Here is a 19,593-nt window from a genome sequence, read left to right as displayed (position 1 = left end):
TGATATGAAATCGTTAAACTATTACTATTATAAGTTATCACGTAGGATATGAAAACCCATTTGTTTTGAGAGTAAAACATTTTTCATGTAGTAAAATCCATAAACTATGCTTATTGAAGCTTATTATATGTGTTCGAAATGAATGAGTAAACCTTATCATGAATGACTGAATTTCAGTTTATGATGTTAAACTAACAAGATAATACATTCAATATTTAGAACTTATGGTTATACACTTTGCTCAACATTTTACAAAGTGTTATGCAAGTTGTAAGTTACTAACTAATTTTTAAAATTTCAGCACTGTTTTAGAAAAATCATAGAAATATCATACGAAGTCGAAAACTGAATCCGTAAATTCTGAGAGTTCATAAACTGTGTCTAGTTTAGTCATAATTTTTATTATCATTTTTGGAAATCTTTAACTGGTGTTAAAATGTTCATATTCACAGACTGGTCCGAGTTCGTTTCTGAAATGATAGGCAGTTTTGTAAAAATCACCATAAATCGTAGAAAAATCGTATCGAGATGTGCAAGTAGTCATTTTAAAGATAAGGAATTGAAATATTTTCATCTAGTACAATTTTGAAAACTAAAATGTTTAAGTTGTCCAAAACATTCCGTGAATGGAGTCCAACGTTTCTGATGAAAACTGTTGGAAGAGTTTAGTTGTGTTCTTGTTGTTTTAACTTGTATTCCACCCTTAAAACTTAAGAAAACATGAAATGATAGGGGTATGAACTCACCTTTTGTGATTTCAGTGGATGAATGTAAAAGGGAAGAAGTGTTCAACTCAAGAACACTTGGAGGATTGCTTGAAGATTCGAGAATCTTAACACAAATATGATGGAGTTTGTGTAAGGAATCTATGATTTAAGTAAAAGGAAGTGTAATAATCATAAGGAGGATAATTTCACTTACCACAAACGAGAGGAAACTTGATGATCAGCCCTTGAATCTCGAATTTGAGGGAGGGAGAAGTGAGAGAGAAAGGTGTTTGTTCTTTGGGTGGAAATGAGAGAAATGAGAGAAAGGTGAAGAGAGATAAGAGTTTTCAGCCTTTGACCAAGAGTGTGGATGGTCAAATGGTGGGGAAAGTACTATTGAATGACCAGGTGTGATGGGGATGGGTGTGGGCTGGTCGTGGAGTGGGTGTGGGTGGTTGCTTGTGTCATAAACTAAAGTGAAATCAACACTCCACCTCAAGATCTTACTTAATAGATTTTATCCTTAAATAAGGATTTCTCTAAAAATATGATGAATTTATGAATTTATGGGGTCTTATATGTCAAAATATAAGTTTGGGTGAAAATCCCTCGTTAAAATAATTAAAAACTGGCTTAAAGCAGAATCGTGGTCGAAAACTAGGTGAAAAATGGGGAAATCCGAAGTCAGGGCCTGGTTTCGGATCTTAGCAGCCTTAGAACCGGAGAGATTTGACATACTTGGAGAGATTTCTCATACAGAGCGTGATTTGGGAGAGATTTCACATTCTTGGAGAGATTTGGGAGAGATTTGACATACTTGGAGAGATTTCTCATACAGAGAGAGATTTGGGAGAGATTTCACATTCTTGGAGAGATTTGGGAGAGATTTCACATTCTTAGAGAGATTTGGGAGAGATAGAATGAAAGAGGTTGAGAGAGGCTTCTTTTGAGACCTTTTTGAGTGTTTGGCTCTGTAGTTCAAGGTTCGTAAATCTCGTTAATTCTTGTTATTACTGTCATATGCCCCCGAGGGTTAAGGAATAATGTTTTATCGAGTAGTTTCATCACTTGCCCTGATTAGGGTTTAGAGTTTCCAAACACGTGAAACTCTAAGTGATACTTTGTATTAAGAGTGCGAGTTGTTCAATAAGAAACATAATGAAAACCCTAGCATACAAGGGTTAGATGAGTTGACCGGTTTGACTTGTTGACTTTAGTTGACTTTGACTTGACTGGAAATTGACGGTTGTCACATACACCCAGCATACCAAACCAATTCAGCCAACTTCGAGATTAAGCTCCTAATCCGTTAAGACTTGCTCCAGAATGCAGATCTGACCCCTTTAAGCTGAAATACCATGTAAAGTTGCTAACTTTATGTCCATGCATGACCATAAGAAGCTCTAAATATCAAAATGGACTTAATGAAGGACTTAATGGATGCATGAAGACCTTAAACTCCATAAAGTTGGCACCTTTATGCCAAAGGAGTCCATGAAGACCTTAGATCTGAAGGAATAAGCATTTGGGACATCCTAATCCTAACATCCATCCAAAACATGACTAAAAACATAAAATCTAACCCAAAAAGAGATCTAAGCATCTAGCAAGCAAGATGAAAACTTGATACCTCAAAAGCTTGGTACCTAAGGTAGAGTTTTTGGATCCAAGACCTCCTCTTCAGGCTATGCAACTTCTAGCTTCCTCAACTCCTTGGAACCATCGGGCGTTACAATTCTCCCTTACTTGGATCAGACTTCATCCTTGAAGTTCGTTGTCTCGAACAACTCAGGATAATGCTCCCTCATATCCTCCTCAAGCTCCCACCTCCACTTAGACCTTTTTCGGTGAAGCCACTTCACCTTTACTAGCTCCACAACCTTGTTCATCAAGGTTTTCGTCTTCCAATCTAAAATTGCCACCGGTCTCTCAATGTAATTCAAGCAGTCATCCACCTAAATATCCTCCAAAGGTATCACTGCGGAATCATCCAGTAAACACTTCCGCAACTAAGAGACATGAAAATTGCTATGAATCTGACTGAGCTCGACTGGAAGGTCAAGATAATAAGCTTCCAGGCCCACCCGAGCCAAAACCTTAAAGGTACCAATATACTTGGGGCCCCACTTCCTGAACCGGATGACACCTTTCCATGGTGACACCTTCAGGAGAACCATATCTCCCACCTGGAACTCCAAGTCTGACTGACGCCTGTTGGCATAGCTTTTCTGCAAACCATGGGCTGTCTGGAGCCTGCTCCGAACCTGCTGAATCATCTATATGGTCTTGAGTACCACCTCGGTACTCCCTATAACACGCTGACCGGGCCAGGAGCATTATTGGGCCTTGAGCTAGGGCCCATGAGAAGGTAGTTGGGCCTAATTGGAGATTGGGCTATATTTGGGTCTTCATGGATTGTCTGACTTTTTGGCCCATTGGATTGTGGTTATGGGCTTCATTCTTGGACCAAGATATGTTAGGGGTAAAATGGTCTTTTACCCCAAGTAGGGATTTTTGGTTATGATTTAGATCCCAATTGTTAACTGGTTGTATTTGGCAATTGATAGCTCGGGGAGCTATAGGACCAGCAGTCAGGGATCATTCATTTCATTCAGCTTTTGGAGGTGAGTTTTCCTCATTGGGTTAGCGGGTCGAAGGCACCAACATCAGCCTATGTTATGCTATGTTAGTATGCTAGCTTTCTGTGTGACGCTTGCATGCGTTATGTATTTATATGCTTACCGCGCTAGGGCCAGATGTCGGGTGGGGCCCGATGACGATTTGTATGCTATGTATCTTTATGATTATTTCATGTATATGTGATTATATATATATATATATATATATATATATATATATATATATATATATATATATGTTATATGTATTCTAGGCAGTGCCCGGTCTATTACCGATCGGGGATCGACGTCGGGCGGGGCCTGAAGACAGGGTGGGGCCCATTATATGTTTATTGTATGTATTGTATGTGGTATTTTGGGGAACTCACTAAGCTTTGTGCTTACGGTTTTTAGTTTTGTTTCAGGTACTTCCGGTTCCAAGGGGAAGGGCTCGGGATTTCATCGTACACACCATATGGATTTTGTTTATGGGACTTACTTTGATTTTTATGATGTTTGGCATACTTATTCTATTTGGTTGTATGAACAGCGTTTTGGAATACCATTTTTACTTAAATTAAAAATAAAAATTTTGGGTCATAATTTTTGAATGTTTCAGGAACAAACCTCATCATAGGTCAGAATCCCCTGATCGGTGAAGTCATTCTCTAAAGGGACGATAATGCTGGGACGGGTGCGAGTTTCCTTCTTTCCCGTCGAAAAGGAGGAAATTGAAAGGAAAAAAGGAAAAAGAAATTACCTTTGAAGGTGACCAGCAATGATCGAGAGAAAAACTGGGGAATGTAAAGAAAATCTAGAACCGATTACCCCTATTTATCCTAGTGACATATGAGAGAGAAGATGATTTGACTGCATAATGACGCTCACGGAACAAATAAATTATATTTGTTAAGGTTTGAAATTCAAATTTCTTATCTTTATTTACTTAAAATTATACCTTTAATATCTAAAATTAACCTAAATATCCTGCATGTATAATTTGGGGGAAATAGTTAGGGTTAGGATCCTAGAACAATATTCAGGATCCTTGATGTTAACGAAGCCTCGGGATCCTTAAACATACCTTTAGATCCTGATTATTATCGTTATTATTTCCTAACACTTCTAACGGATATATTTCTATTTCTTTTTCTCACATGTGTAGAAATGGTCAACATAAGACTCATTCTCAACGAAGAATTGCTTCAAACAGGCTTAAGACCCAGGAAAACCAAGTCAAACAACGTGCATATACTCGTTCTAGAAGATCCCGGAAATATCAGACTTATTGTTGTTTAGTCTAGACTATAAATACACATATAATTCACACACTACATACACAATTAGCTTTACTACTACATTTGTATTCGTATAACCATCACCATTTCTATAATCTTACATTTAAATCAATAAAAACAAGGTATGTGATCATTATCACCTCCCAAACACCACGGCTTAAACACCACGGCCTCTCATACAACTTGGTTGAACAATATTTGATCAATTTTTGACCAAAACACAAATAGCAGTGTGGGTAATTGGGGAAATACTTTCTTGCTCCGGCTGATAGTACACATCTCATCCCTCTTTGGTTACTTTTGAAATTAGTTTTGAAAATAACTTGAAAACTTTTGCAGATCCTTAGTTTGAGTCTGGATTCACACGAATGTTCATCCGATTCTATCAAATCAGGGCTCTGATACCAACTTATAACATCCCAAAATCGAGGCCAAAATTTTAATTTTTAAAACCATTCCAAAAATCCATAAGTTTTACAACAAAGTTCTCCAAAAGTCGTTATCATGAATCAAAGTACTCTGAATCGTAAAACATATGAAATATAGGATGATGTGCATGATCAAGCCTTTATCTTGCCCCAGACCTCTGAAATACCTTAAATCATAACAATTCAACTGTAATCCAAAGCTTAGTGAGTTCCCTCAAAATACCACACACAACCAAACAGATAATAGCATGCATATAGGAGCCTTCAGCATGACTGGACCGCCTCATAGGGCCTACAGCCTGTTTGCATCGCTCTCCGAGCCTTCATTCTGACTGGACCTCCTCGCAGGGCCTATAGCCTATCCGGACCGCTCTCTGGGCCTTCGGCCTGACTGGACTGCCTCACAGGGCCTATAATCTATCCGAACCTTCCTGGATATCTTGGCCTTCAGCACAAAGCAGGACCGCCTCAACCCGACAATAACAATAAGATGTCGACATATACAGTAACATTCAATAGCCAACAAATACACACAATCATACAGATCTTCCAATCTAGCACATATCCAGTAAACGCAGGTAATCATACAAATCTACCAGCATAACATTATCCAATATACCAGGATACATAATCTAGTGGGCCACCATTAGTGCCTTCGACCCATAAGTACATTGAGGAAAACTCACCTGAAATGAAGAACCCCGAAACATTAAGACATGTTTCCCTTTCTATATTGTTTGCTCCTGCAAATCCACTAATCACCAAAACCAGGTAAAATTGTAATCAACAGTCCAAAAACCCTCAAGTTTGACCAAAAGTCAAACTTGGTCAAAAAGTCAACGTTCAACGGTCAAAGGGAAGTCAAGGTCCCAAAACAAGCTGGGTACACCTAGCGTACTCCATCCCTACGCTCAGCGTACGGGACTCAGGCCTAATACGCTCGGCGTACTTCTTAGGCACGTCCAACGTGCGCAAGATTGATCTAACACTTTCCATTAAGCACTTATTCTCTTAGGATCTTTCCTCCAAAGCTCAGATCTGAATCCAAAAGACATTCTAAATCATAAAGTTTCTAAATTTATGATTTTACATGGCTAGAAAGAGTTCCAATCCAAAACCCTAACTTATCATAAGATTCTAAGCTTCATAACTCATGCATGAATGGTAAAAGAATATCAAGATTGCATTTTTATGTAATAACACCCTCAAATACACCTGGAAATGAACCTCACAAGATCTGGAACAACCCACACTCAAATGGACCAATTTATGGGACAAAAATAACATAAATTTAACATCTAATATAGATATGTCAATGGAGGCATAAAGGTACAAACTTTATAACTTCTGGAGATTAATGAGGGAGGAGAACTTCCAGATCCAAAGTTGTTTCAAGCTTCCAAAGACTATCACCACCTTCTTCTTCCTTCAAAAGCACCCAAAAACACACTTTTTAGCTCACAAGGCTCAAACTAGAGTTAGGGTTTCAAGGGAAAACGTTTGGAGAGATGGAGGGTGAGAATGGAAGAGGTTTAGAGAAATTAAGGTGTTTAAATATGGCTCAAAACCCCAAATTTAAGGTTTGGGATTTGGCCGCGTATGCCTAGCGTACTCCTTTAAAGAAACAACTTTAGCGGCTAGTACGCCAAGCATACCTACAGTACGCCCAACGTACTACCACATTTCAAATCCAACTCAAGATTCAACCAGCTGCAACTTCTTCATTTCAACTTTGATTTTGGCGTTATTTATATGCATTGCACGGAAAGGTATTGAAGAGCTCCACAATCCTATCTAATTATTTTTTACTAAAAACCTTTTGAACTAAAACCCTTAATTCATGCAAGAAACCCGGTCCGTAACTTTTCCCTTTCTACCCTTTAGCCCAATACACAATCCAAGGGTCAGATCTCTCAACCATCATTATCACCTCCCGAGAGGTTTAAACTTTACTTCCTTAAGGCCTAAAGTCTTAACATAGTTAACTTTCGGCCCACGACCCTAAATTAAGAAATGACCAGAAACCGGGTGTTACACATCTGTTCGGATGTCTATCTTACCTCTGGTTACATATAGTTATGCATTCCTTGGAGATTTATCGGTAGTGGTGTAGTGTGCTGGGAGAGGCCTAATATGCAGTAGTGAGCTATTAGATAGGTAGACTTGTGTAGATAGTTTTATGTGCTTATGTGTTTACTTGATTGCTTGTTTGATCATATATTTCAACATATTGTGATGGGTCAAGATATCAGGTGCGGACCTGCTTCGTGTTGTAGGACAAGATACCAGGTGCGGTTCGACTCTAATCCGTAGGCATGGGAGAGGAACCATTCATGGAGTGAAGGCTCAGGGGAACGGTTGGATTGAGGCGGTTAGCCAACATACCCAGGGGCAATCTAGTCTTTGTGACTATAGGCTCGTATGCATACATTGTATGTGTATTGGGGTGTGTGGTATTTTTGGGGAACTCACTAAGCTTTGGCTTACATTTGTGGATTAAATTTTTTTCAGGTACCTGAGATGATCGGGGGAAGGCGAAGGCGTGACTGTACACATTCATCAGCAGCAATGGAGACTCTGTGTTTATTATATTACTCTAATTTTTAGACAAATGTACTTTTTTTGAACCAATGGTTTTCTTAACTTAAATTCTATAATTGTGAAGTTTTACCTTAGTTATAAATGAAAATTTTTGTTATGAAAATGGGATGTTACACCTAAAATGGGGCTCCAAAAACGTTCACCTCATGGAACGTTCTGGATTGTCTCTTTTGCTCAACTATTAAACAATTGCAGTTCAACCTTTGTACCTCTAATTAGTTCTAGTTAACCCAAAATTAGTTTGTATTAACTCTTGATTAATTATTAGTATTTCTAATTAATATATTAATCATATAATATATTAACAAATCATTTATCTCTCTCTTATAATCAATCCAATCCATTTCTTGGATATGAGGGCAACCCAAAAAGGATTTTACTACTATTCTTTAACATTATAACAATTTAGTTAGAAACTTAAACACCTTAATCCAACACCTTTTTCGCAACATGTTGAAGCAGCGAAAAAAGAAACAAGTAATTCAAGGGGTGATGGAGGACGGTGTATGGTGTAAAGATCCGGTGAAGGTTAAAGATGTATTCCTAAAAAATTCAAACATAAGTATGCTTCTGTTTTTTGGCTATTTTGGATGGGTTTGCTTCTCTATGTGAGGAAGATCAAGTGATGTTTAAGGGTAGGGTGTTGGAGGATAAAATTAGAGATGAATTTTGGAGTTGTGGTGGTGATAGAGCTCCAAGACCAGATGGTTTCTCTTTCAAATTTGTCAACAAATATTGGACGATTTTGAAAGAATAGTGTTAGGGTCACGATCCTCAAAGCATTCAGGATCCTCAAACCTCATCAGATATTCAAGATCCTCAACTATCTCAAGATCCCAACTATTACCGTTATTATTATCTACTAACATTTATAACGGTTATATTTCGTTCTTAACTAACACATGTGCAGAAATAGTCAAGAGAAGACTTGTTCTCAACAGAGTTTCATCTCAACTATGCTAAAGACCCGGATTACCTAGTCAATCAACATTCACAAAGCTGGTTATAGAGGATCCTGGGAATATCGGACATCTTGTTAGCTAGTTTAGACTATAAATTGACACATGTATCTCGCACACGATATACATTGCTTACTCTTAGGTTACTCTACGAACTTTTTCACTTGTTCTTACCACCTCCCAAGGTTTTATGTCGAAGATCCTAGCAAGGATCAAGGGCTTTCCTTGTAAATAGTCGTGTCATTCTCTTTACCTTTCTCTATTGCATAATTCGAACATCACAGCCTCTCATTCAATTTGGTTGATTTATACTTGTGTAATTTTTGACCAAAACAATGATATCGTAGCCTATGTTCAGGAGTTTTAAACATGGAATATATCGAATGGGTGTAACGCTTCTTTCATAACATTAATCCCCAAGGTAAAGAACCCAATTTTTATGAAAACTTTTAGACCAATCTTTCTGAGGGGTACAGTATATTATAATCGCGGAGATTTTGGCTATATGGCTTGCTAGAGTTGTTGGGAACCTGATTTCAGAGGAACTGAACAGGTTTTATCAAAGGAAGGCAAACCTTGATCGTCCACTTATACTTAGTGAGATTGTCCATTGGTAAAAAAACAATTGAAAATTTTCAAGATAGACTTCGAGAACGCATATGATTCCTTAAGTTAGGAATACCCAAATCATGTTATGGATGCTTTAGGTTTTGTTGATAAATGGAGAGGTTGGATCCATGCATGTTTATCTTCTGCTAGAGCGTCGGTTTTAGTAAACGAGAATCCCTCTTCAGATTTTTCGATATACCGAGGTCTTCGGCAAAGAGATCCAATCTCTCCATTTTAATTTATTCTAGCAATGAATGGACTTCATTTGATGGTTCAAGAAGCAATAGAGAATGGTTTATTCGTGGGGTTATGGTAGGGAGAAAGGAGTTTCGTTCGTCGCATCTCCTTTACACAGATGATGTAGTGTTCGCATTGGCATATATTTTATTTCAATTTTCAAGGTTCCTTCTAGGATTCTAAAGTAATTGGATTCCTTGAAAAGAAGTTTTTGGGGTGGTGAGATTGGATATCGTAAGCTAGCTTAGGTTAAGTGTGGTTGAGTGATAACTAGCTTTGAGAATGGAGGTATTGGGTTGGGTACTTTAGCAGCCTTCAACAAGGCTCTATTGTAGAAATGGAGATGGAGGTTCATGTCAGAAGAAGAATCATATTGGTTCTATCTTATCAAAGTTATACATGGGGTTGATGTTGGTTTTGATAGGGTGGTTTGTGGTGGTGGTAATCAAGGTGTGTGGTCAAAAATTGTGGGAGCTATTAATAATATGGATGAATCTAGTGTTGTTCCACTATCCACATTGAAGAAGAGATTAGGGGGAGGAGATTCCATTAGATTTTGGCAAGATATTTGGTGGGGTAAGTATGCATTTCAGTTCCATTTTCCCAGGCTTTTTCAGCTAGATTCTGATCTTGAATTTATTTAGTCATAGATGGGCCGACGGCTCTTAGGTTTGAAGTTGGAGGATACATATATGTGGAGATTATAAAGAGGAAAAATTACCATTACTAATGGAAGAAGTTAAAGATCTGGTGATTTCAGAATCACCTGATCATTATTGTTGGGCTCTTGATGCGGAGGGTAGTTCGGTGAATGTTACTATACATCACATTGATGAGGTTTCGTTCACAAGAGGGACCAAGCCACAAGTCGATGCAAAGTGTCACCTATCCTTGGCTAGCAGTTGTATTTAGATAGACTACCTACTAGATTCAACTTGTCAAACAAGGGTATGGAGTTAAATTCGATTTTGTGTCCATTCTGTGGAAAAGGTCTTGAATCGAATCAACATCTTTTATTTCGGTGTAAAGTTGCAGTTGAAGTATGGGATTTGGTTTCTCGGTGGTGTGACGTGTGGCTGCCTTCGGCGTTTACGACTAAGGAATGGCTATCATGGATTGACAATAGCCATGTATGTTATACAAACAATTTAAGATTGGAAATTATAGTCATAACCTCCTTGTGGTTTAATTAGGTATACTGAAATTCATTGGTGTTTGATGGTGCACGGATTAGAAAGAATACTCTTTTTGATAATATTGTTTTACAATCTTTTTCTTGGTTGAATAATCGTGCTTCCAACTCTAGTGTAGTTTGGAAGGCCTTGCTTATGTGCCTATTGTAATTGATTTGATGTTTAGTTCTAACAAATTGTTAGAACGTGTGAATCTACTCTAATAAATGAAGGTTTTTTTTTTGCCAAGTGTCATTTCTTCCTTCATTTGAACACATGGCATTTTCTAGAATTTTTAAATTTTCTATTTTCCACTTGTCATTTTTTATTGTATTTTTCATTTTATTAAATTAAAATTCCACATTTAATATGTTAGCTAATATATATGTAAGGTATTTATTAGAAATGATTTATATATGTAATGTATTCAATACATTAAAGCCTCATTAATTTTAATAATTCAAAAAATTTCTCATTTTTTATAGAAATTCAAACTTTTCAAATTGTTAAAATTTCATATTTATTTTTTTTTAAATAAACTCATGTAATACATAGGTCTCACACCTAGTACATAAATATATAGTTGTTAAAAAACCATTAGAAATAATTGCTTAGTATTCTTCTCGCATAAAGCTTAAGTCTAAGAACGAGGAACCGGAGAGGAGGAATATGTGTGAAGATTAGCCTTTGGATTGACATTCCATAAAGTGATCTAGTCAATATAGAGTGAGTAGATGTGGTAACATGAGGCTAGTTGTGAGAGGTAGAGGTAGTTGGTGAAGACGGCGTTGTGGCGGAAGAGGGTAGGGCTGCCAGGATGAAGGTGGGCAGCAACGGCGAGATGGAGAAAACCAACATGGAATCTGTCGGCGGTGTTGGGACTTGGGAAGCATGAGAGGGAGGAATGAAGCGAGTAGCAGAAGCCACAGGAGTAGTGTAAGGAGTTGACTAAAGGTATATGGAAGAGTATAGTTTGGGAGAGGAATTGTGGGCAAAAGCAGTAGCCAAAAGATGCTCTTGATGAGCCAGATTCAACAACCACAAATAATGTCCCTTTTCCATCAAACTTTGAGGTCAATTACATCTACAAACTAGCATTCTATATAACACTCGGATCTTGACCGTGTGTCTTGAAAAATTAGAGGAGGGCTACTTTGAATATCATATACAATTAAATAAACATTTAAACTTACAAAACCAAATTATAAAGAAAAAATAACATCAATACAATGTAAATGAATAGTAAAACACCAAATTTAGTGTTTTATCGAAAATGATCCAACACCAAAAAGGTATAAAAATTGAGTTTTGGTGTTTGGTTGAAGATGACATCAGACAGAAGCACCATCCACCGGTTTATCTACTCCACCTTCCCATTCTACTTTCTACAAAACAATCTTCTATGGTTGTTCCTTATAAAAAACTCATCATGTCCAAACACATTCCATTCCCTGAATGAACATTTCTTTGCTCAATGAGATTCCATTCCCCCCAAGGATTACTTGATTACATCAAGGATTGAAGATATTTGAGCCACCCATGTTAATAGCTGTTACTATTGTCATGATTGTGATCACACCAAGCCATAATAAGGCTGATCCTGCTAGCAATTCTATAGTTAGTCAAACCGAAACACGTGTCAATAAATTAGAGCAAGTGAAATGTAATCAATACCTCCGGAATCAGTGTCGGAATTGGGTGAAGAAACTAAGTCAGGAATCACCGAATCCGACGTATCAATGGAAGATTTACTCATTGCTGTTTCGGAAGCCACGATTCCTTGAAACTCTTCACTCACAATCAAGGCTGCTAAAACATCAATGAGTGATTCTCTTTCTGTCCCACGTGGGGAAGGATTGTATGTAGTGCCAGTTGACTCTAATTCCTGGAACTCATCATCTGATCCATTGATCTTTTCATCTTCTTCATCTTCAACATAAGCTTTATACGTGAGTCTCAGTAGAATCTCACCAGCAGATCCCTTGTTCAACATCCCCCAGCCTCCTTGGAGAGTCACAATTCTGTCTGTTGGAACTGTATCTTTTAACAATCCCAAGTCAACCTGAAAAAATAATTCCATTTTTAGGTAAAAATAAAAGAAACATGTGATTGTTTGAGTAAAAGATTTAAAGATTTACCTCGCCTGAACCAACTGTCAAATGTATAAATCCAAAAGAATCCTTCACTTGAATTGTTAGTTTCTCTTTTCTTGGATTTGTAACTAGCATACTGAAATCCTGTCATAAAAAAAGACAGAATTAACTTTTGTCTCATTGACATTTGTCTTTGTCTTGGTCCCAGGTCAATGCATGCAGTTGTCAGTTGTCAGTACAGTACAACCTGTTCTGTCATGTCATGTCAAGCTCACCTGGTTCCATATAGGCTGGCCAGGGGGCCCAATCACAGTTGTCCTACTATTCTTTTTACTGTGTATAACTTGATCTCCAAGTCTTAACTCAACATACGGATCCGTTTTTCCTAAATAAGAAAGTATGGGTCAGAATGTAAAATTATAATAAAAGGGTAATGTTGGAAATTCGCATAACATAGAATACTCACCATAAAAGACGTAAGAGAGCTTCCGGGCATCAACAAGAGTGACTGAAAGTTCACCTGAAAAATCTTTGTTTCCTTCTTGCATTTCACCCGACTTGAAATCGTTTTGTAATGGGCCCACTGCTTTCCCCTTTTGAAAGTCTAACACAATCTTCTTAGGACGCACAAATAGTAGAGGCAAATCTTCTGTTAATAGCTTTTTCAAAAACCTAAAATTTTTTCCAAGATACATCCAAATTAGATATCAACATAGCCCTAATGTGCACTTAACCCTATTATAAAACGTTATACAGAATCATATGATTGTAAGGAGAAGCCACTTACATAGAAAGTACAGGGATAGCTGGTATTACATCAATACATGCAAGAAAAAAAAAAGTTAAAAAATATGTTAGTAATATATCTTAAAACAAGCGTAGGTGTGATTAAGAACTAATAAAAATGGCATACCCATAAGATTAAACAACCGAAATGGTGACAATTCGAACTTTATTTTGGGAAGTGACACAAAAGCCCATGAAACAGCTCCAACCCAAGGCTCAGTTGGAATTAATCGCAATTTAACCCAAAGTTCACCATCAATGTCAAAATCTCTTATGCCAACAGGAACTTTAATTGGAATAATCCCAAATTTTAGTGTCAACATTAGAAGCATTCGAGCACCACCAGTGTAACGTAGACCTATTTGATACCTTCAAAAAGTAAAACAAGATTTTGAACATAAAAACTTTAGCTCTATTAGGGGCAACCATGGAAGTGGGAATAGAATAACTTACTGTAAATCATTGTTGCTGCGTGAAGTTCTGCGTTCAACGTTTCTAACTACAAAAGGCTCGTTCCCAAGAGAAAACTGCTTGATTTCAACTCTTTTCACATAATCGGGTTTTTTTAGGTCGTCAATAACGGGTTGAAGTAAACCGATGACCCAATTTTCGAGTCCACCTCTGTAAACCTTCCATAGCTTGCTTAACACCATGTTTACCCACTCGACTGATTCCTTCCTCTGTAAATCCTTCTCGAGAAACAGTGAAAAACTTGTGGGAACTTGTGGCCATGTCGCCGGATTCCCGACTTCATCGTTGTTCTTTCGTTTTCTTGATGTCCAAAGCTTATCGAAGAGAATCCCAAAAACAAAAAAGAAGAGAAATAGTCCACCGATGTTTCGATTGAGAGGAGGAAAAGGGAGAGGGTGTATGAGCCCAAGTTGAGATCTTAGTTTACCTACAATGGGGTCTTCTGTAAATCCAGTGAAGTCGTTGGAATAACTCGACTGAACGGAATCGTGAGACGAAGATTCACCAGCTTTATTTAATTCATTTGAAATTTGATTTTCTGCGAAACTTTTCAAAGTTTGATTATTTCCATCGATGGGAACCATACAAGCCCAAACCAGTCCCGTTTTTCTTCTCCTTGAAACTTTTGTTCTACAAATGGAGGTCTTGATTTTTGTTCTTGTTCTCGTACTCGAACTCAATTGGATTGTATTCTGACATGGGCAAATGGGTGATGATGACATCCATAAAATCTTGGAAAAATCAAAGCTTGCAGATGATGATTGAGAAATCATTTGAATGTGATAGGAAACTTGACACACATAGAAATCGAAATCGAAATAGAATCAATAAAATCAAACGGATTTAGGAACCCTAAGTGAAGAACAATAGTTGATTTGGTCAATCAAGTTTCGAATTCCGATGTGGGTATTGCAGAAAGTTGAGGAACACATAACCTGGATTGGATAGTTGTGGGAGCAAACGAATGGGATTGAACTTGTGAGCAGTAGCAATTTCCATTGTAAATTGATCTGATTTTGTTGCCAAGAAAGCTGGAGGAAAGAAAGAGAAAACGCGAAGTCGGTCCACAGATATTCAAGAAGTTGACAAATTGTGTGATTTACTTAATAGTTTCACAAATCATGAACCACTCAAGAAAATCGTGGCAAAATAGGAAGATGGGGGAAGTGGGAAGGAGGTGCACAATATACACGTGGTGCGAAACGACGCGGGCTACATTGGTACCGAAGTTTGACCCGATTCCATGGTGATTCTTCCGCCCCATATTCTTGTTGAGTTCGCTGTTGACTGTTGGCCAATATTTGCGTTTCAAATCGTGGATTTTGGGGAATATTTGTACAGAAATAATCGAATTTTTAAGTATTAGACAAAAGTAATCAGGATGATTATTGGAAATAAATAAATAAAATTATAAATCGAAATTTTCAGTATAGGTCCGAAATAATATTTTTTCATTTGTGTCCAACATTGGGGAAAAAAGATTCTTTCGATCTCTGCCTCCAAAATATTTAGAATCATTGGTTTTTCAACTAAGTTGCATTTTTTGTGCCCTTAAGGTTCTTTAAATCTTACAAGATTTTAGTTGAGTAACATTTTAGATTTTAAAATACCGAAAATATTATTCGGGTTTATTAATGGAAAATATTAGAATATTAGAAGATAATATTTCACAAGATTCTTATTTATCTCTTTCCTTGGCAGCAGTGGATATTTTCTCCTTTATTTTTGCTTGTAATCATCTATATAATAAAGGATATTCCTCTATCCCATTCAAGGGTGGAGATTATTAATTTCTACCGGGTTCATACTTTGAAATGTTAATCTTTAACATTGATTTTCAGATATAAAAACGTTACATATGTTTTCTCTTTTTGTTATACTTTGAACCATACTTTGAAATGTAATAACTCAACATGTGAATCTTTCAGCTACTTGAGATCACTATCATTTTCAACTTTCAGTTTAAACAGAGGGTTGAAGCCCATCATCATTTCCTTCCTTCAGCTCTTTGCTTTAAATTACTTATACAACTTGCTTTAGTACTTGTACATTTTGCTAGAACGGGAGGAATAAGAAAGGTAGTTGACCTGATGTGGCGCTGATGTGGAAGAGAAATGATGTTGGGGATGGGAATGATGGGAAATGAACCCTTTAAAGAGTTTAAATTAAACTTTTTTTACCTTAACTTCCGGTGCTCTCAAAAAACCTCTACAGCCTTCTCCTTGTACCCATGATGACATAAATCACGTATAATAACAATGTATGTCACAGTATTCCTTCCAACACCTTTATCTTTCATTTCTTTAAACAAACAAACAGCTTCATGTAAGTTGTTCAAATGACAATGCTTATCTATCATTACATTGTAGCAATTAACATTAAAAGATAAACGACTCTTCTTCATTTCTTGTGTGATACTCATCACATCCTCCCTTCTTCTCGCCCCATGAAGCAAAACTGTATATGTGTATATATTGTTGGTGATTTTAGTGTCGTCGTGTCATTTTAAGTAACCGGAACTAACATGTGAGCTAAGGGGCTTCATGATTTGTACTTTAATACATGTATGGGGGTTGTGCGGAGTGCACGCATGTATAAGATCAAGTCAGAAGCCGGTTCGACGACTAATCGGGGGTCCGGGGGCAGCGCCCCCAGGTCCGGGGTTTCCAAAGGGGCAACGCCCCTTTGACGGGGTCTAGGGGCAGCGCCTCTAGCGGGGTCCAAGGGGCAGAGCCCCTGGCTGGGGTGATTATGGTAAACAAAACTCGTTAGTTTTTGGTAACCCTAATCCGGATTAATATTACTTGCTTCCAAAGCAACTAATGATGGCCCAACCCTAATCGTTTTTAGTATATAAACAACTCTTTCTTTCCAGAAGGGGGTCCTTTTTTCAGCTCTCGTTTTTTCATCACACATTCACAGAACCCTTTAGCATATTGGCTTACGTTTTCTGTGCCTAGACACGTAAGTGTTCGCTTGGATTATCCTAGGCTGAATTTCTTGTAACCCAGACATAGGGTAGTTATCAGTTCGGAAAGTGATATCAGGATCCAAGTTGGTATCCAAATCTCCACCACAAACCCTAATATTCCCAAGATTCAAACTGATACTTTCTGTTTCTGGAGATGGGTGACTCAATCCGCGAGATGACCACTAAGTTTTCCAAGTTGGAGAAGTTTGAAGGCGTCGATTTCAGGCGCTGGAAGAAAAAGATGCACTTCATGCTGACCACTCTGAAAGCAGCATATGTGTGCTGACTACTCCAAGACCAGTAGAGCCTGAGGAAGGTGTTGTTGAGACGGCTGAAGAGACAAGAAAGAGACAGAAGTGAGACAATGATGACTACATCTGCAAAGGTCACATTCTAAACGGTATGTCTGATGCTTTATTTGATATCCATAGTGAAGCCTTGTGTGCCAAGGAGTTGTGGGATACCCTTGAACTGAAATACATTACTGAGGATGCTTCTAGCAAGAAGTTTCTGGTTAGTGATTTTAATAATTATAAGATGGAAGATTCAAGGTCTGTCACTGAATAGTACAATGAACTCCTTGGCATATACGGACAGTTTAAACTGCACAAAATGAATATGGATGAATCCATAGTTGTGTCCACTATCATTGACAAACTGCCTCCGTCTTGGAAAGACTTCAAACATAACTTGAAATATCAAAAGAAGGAACTGTCATTGGTTCAACTTGCTAGTCACATTCGTATTGAAGAATCTCTTCATGCGAAGGAAAGTGACAAATCTAAAAAAACCCAAAGGAAAAGTTGAACCTGGACAGCCCTCAGTTCATATGGTTGAAAACAAACCAAGGAACGGGTCTTCGGCCCAAGTTAAAGGAGGTCAGTTTTTTACTAACTTTGGTAATTCTAATTAGAATTATGTTTATTATGTTTCATTTATACCTGAATCATTCTATGTGCAGGATGATGATGTTGCTTGGTGGATCGACTCCGAAGCAACGAACCATGTATGCAAGGATAAACTGATGTTTGAAACATTAACTCCGCTTGAAGATGGCTCGGTGCTGAAAATGGGAGACGACTCTTTTATTCCTATTTGTGGTTTAGGTGTCGTGTGTCTTGAATTTACTTATGGAAAGACAATTAGGTTATTTGATGTTTTGTCTGTTTCCAAGATTCGCAAGAATCTTGTTAGCTCTAGTTGTTTGAATTCTGATGGTTTTAAACAAGTTATTGAGTCGGATAAGTTTGTTTTGTCTAAGGGTGGAATGTTTGTTGGCTTTGGATATTTAAATAATAGAATTTTTCGTTTGAATATTGTTGACAAATTATTACCTGTTCAGAATTCTGCATTTGTATCTTCTACTTCTAACGTTGATAAATCTATGCTTTGGCATGTAAGATTAGGTCATGTCAACTTTAGAAGGATGCATGAGATGTCAAAAGATGGATTAATTCCAGACTTTGATATGACATCTGATAAATGTAAAACATGCATGCTTACAAAAGTGACAAAACAGCCCTTTCCTAGTGTCACTAGAAATTCAGCTGTTTTGGAACTTGTACACAGTGACCTGTGTGATTTTCATTACACTCCGTCTTTGGGGAATAAAAAGTATGTAGTCACTTTTATTGATGACTGCACTCGGTTTTGCTATGTGTATTTGTTGCACTCTAAGGATGAAGCCTTAGATAAATTCAAAATATACAAAACCGAGGTGGAATTGCAATTGGGCATTCCGGTTAAATGTCTCAGGACTGATAGGGGAGGTGAATATATGGATCCCATATACTTCCAATCAGTGGGTATCATTCATGAGACCACGACACCATACACGCCTCAACAGAATGGCATTGCTGAACACAAAAAATTGAGTGAAGGATTCTGGGGAGAGGCCATGTTAACGGCATGCTATTTGTTAAATAGGGTTCCAAATAAAAGGAACAAAACAATCCCATATGAACTTTGGTTCAAGAAAAAGCCGAATTTGAGTTATTTTCGGGTTTAGGGATGTCGGGCGGTTGTAAAACTTACCGAGCCTAAAAAGAAAATTTTGGGAGAACGTGGAATTGATTGCATATTCATTGGATATGCTGAACATTCCAAGGCATATAGGTTTTATGTAATAGAACCTAATGATTCGGTTTCCATTAACACTGTTATCGAATCGCGGGACACAATTTTTGATGAGATGAGGTTTTCATCGATTCAAAGGCCTAAGGATCTGACTTTTGATGCTAATAAAGAGCAAAATTCAGAAATCCAAGATGGTGGTATCGTGCAAAAACCACAAGATATTCGTAGAAGCAAAAGAGGTCAAGTTGCGAAAAATTTCGGATCCGACTTCCAACTGTACTTGGTGGAAGGTTCAAGGGATGAAATTAATCTTGAATACTCATATTGCTATAGTATTGAAGATGATCCTAAGACTTATTGTCACACCCCAAAACTGGAACGGCGGAAACGTTTTGGGGTGGATAACGTCATGTCAAGTATCACAACATATGCAGTATAGTAATCAAAGTACAACAATCATTGCATTAATAGTAATAATTTTACATAGTTTACATTTCATAACAACATCAAAGTAATACAAGTAATAATATAGATGCAGCTCGGTACTGGGCTGTCTTCACAAAAGCT

General features: G+C 37.5%; 1 protein-coding gene across 2 annotated transcripts; it reads right to left on the bottom strand.

Annotated features, from left to right (window-relative positions):
* Positions 1-11,779: 11,779 nt before the first annotated feature.
* LOC111884802 (tricalbin-3) lies at positions 11,780-15,211 on the bottom strand. Of its 2 annotated transcripts, none has more exons than XM_023881098.3 (8): positions 13,962-15,211; positions 13,636-13,877; positions 13,510-13,528; positions 13,189-13,394; positions 12,998-13,107; positions 12,768-12,866; positions 12,304-12,691; positions 11,780-12,232 (listed from the first exon to the last, which is right to left on the bottom strand). In XM_023881098.3, the coding sequence occupies exons 1-8, from the start codon at positions 14,750-14,752 to the stop codon at positions 12,141-12,143; spliced, it is 1,947 nt and encodes a 648-aa protein (XP_023736866.1). In that variant the 5' UTR covers positions 14,753-15,211; the 3' UTR covers positions 11,780-12,140. The 2 variants fall into 2 exon arrangements, with proteins under 2 accessions (XP_023736866.1, XP_023736867.1); XM_023881099.3 differs by having other exon boundaries at positions 11,780-12,229; positions 13,962-15,207.
* Between the last annotated feature and the right edge of the window lie 4,382 nt (positions 15,212-19,593).

This window comes from Lactuca sativa, chromosome 8 (genome assembly GCF_002870075.4).
Source record: "Lactuca sativa cultivar Salinas chromosome 8, Lsat_Salinas_v11, whole genome shotgun sequence".
NCBI classification, from domain to species: Eukaryota; Viridiplantae; Streptophyta; class Magnoliopsida; order Asterales; family Asteraceae; genus Lactuca; species Lactuca sativa.
The sequence above is the reverse complement of the archived record's forward strand: the minus strand, read 5'-3'. Positions and strand labels throughout refer to the sequence as shown.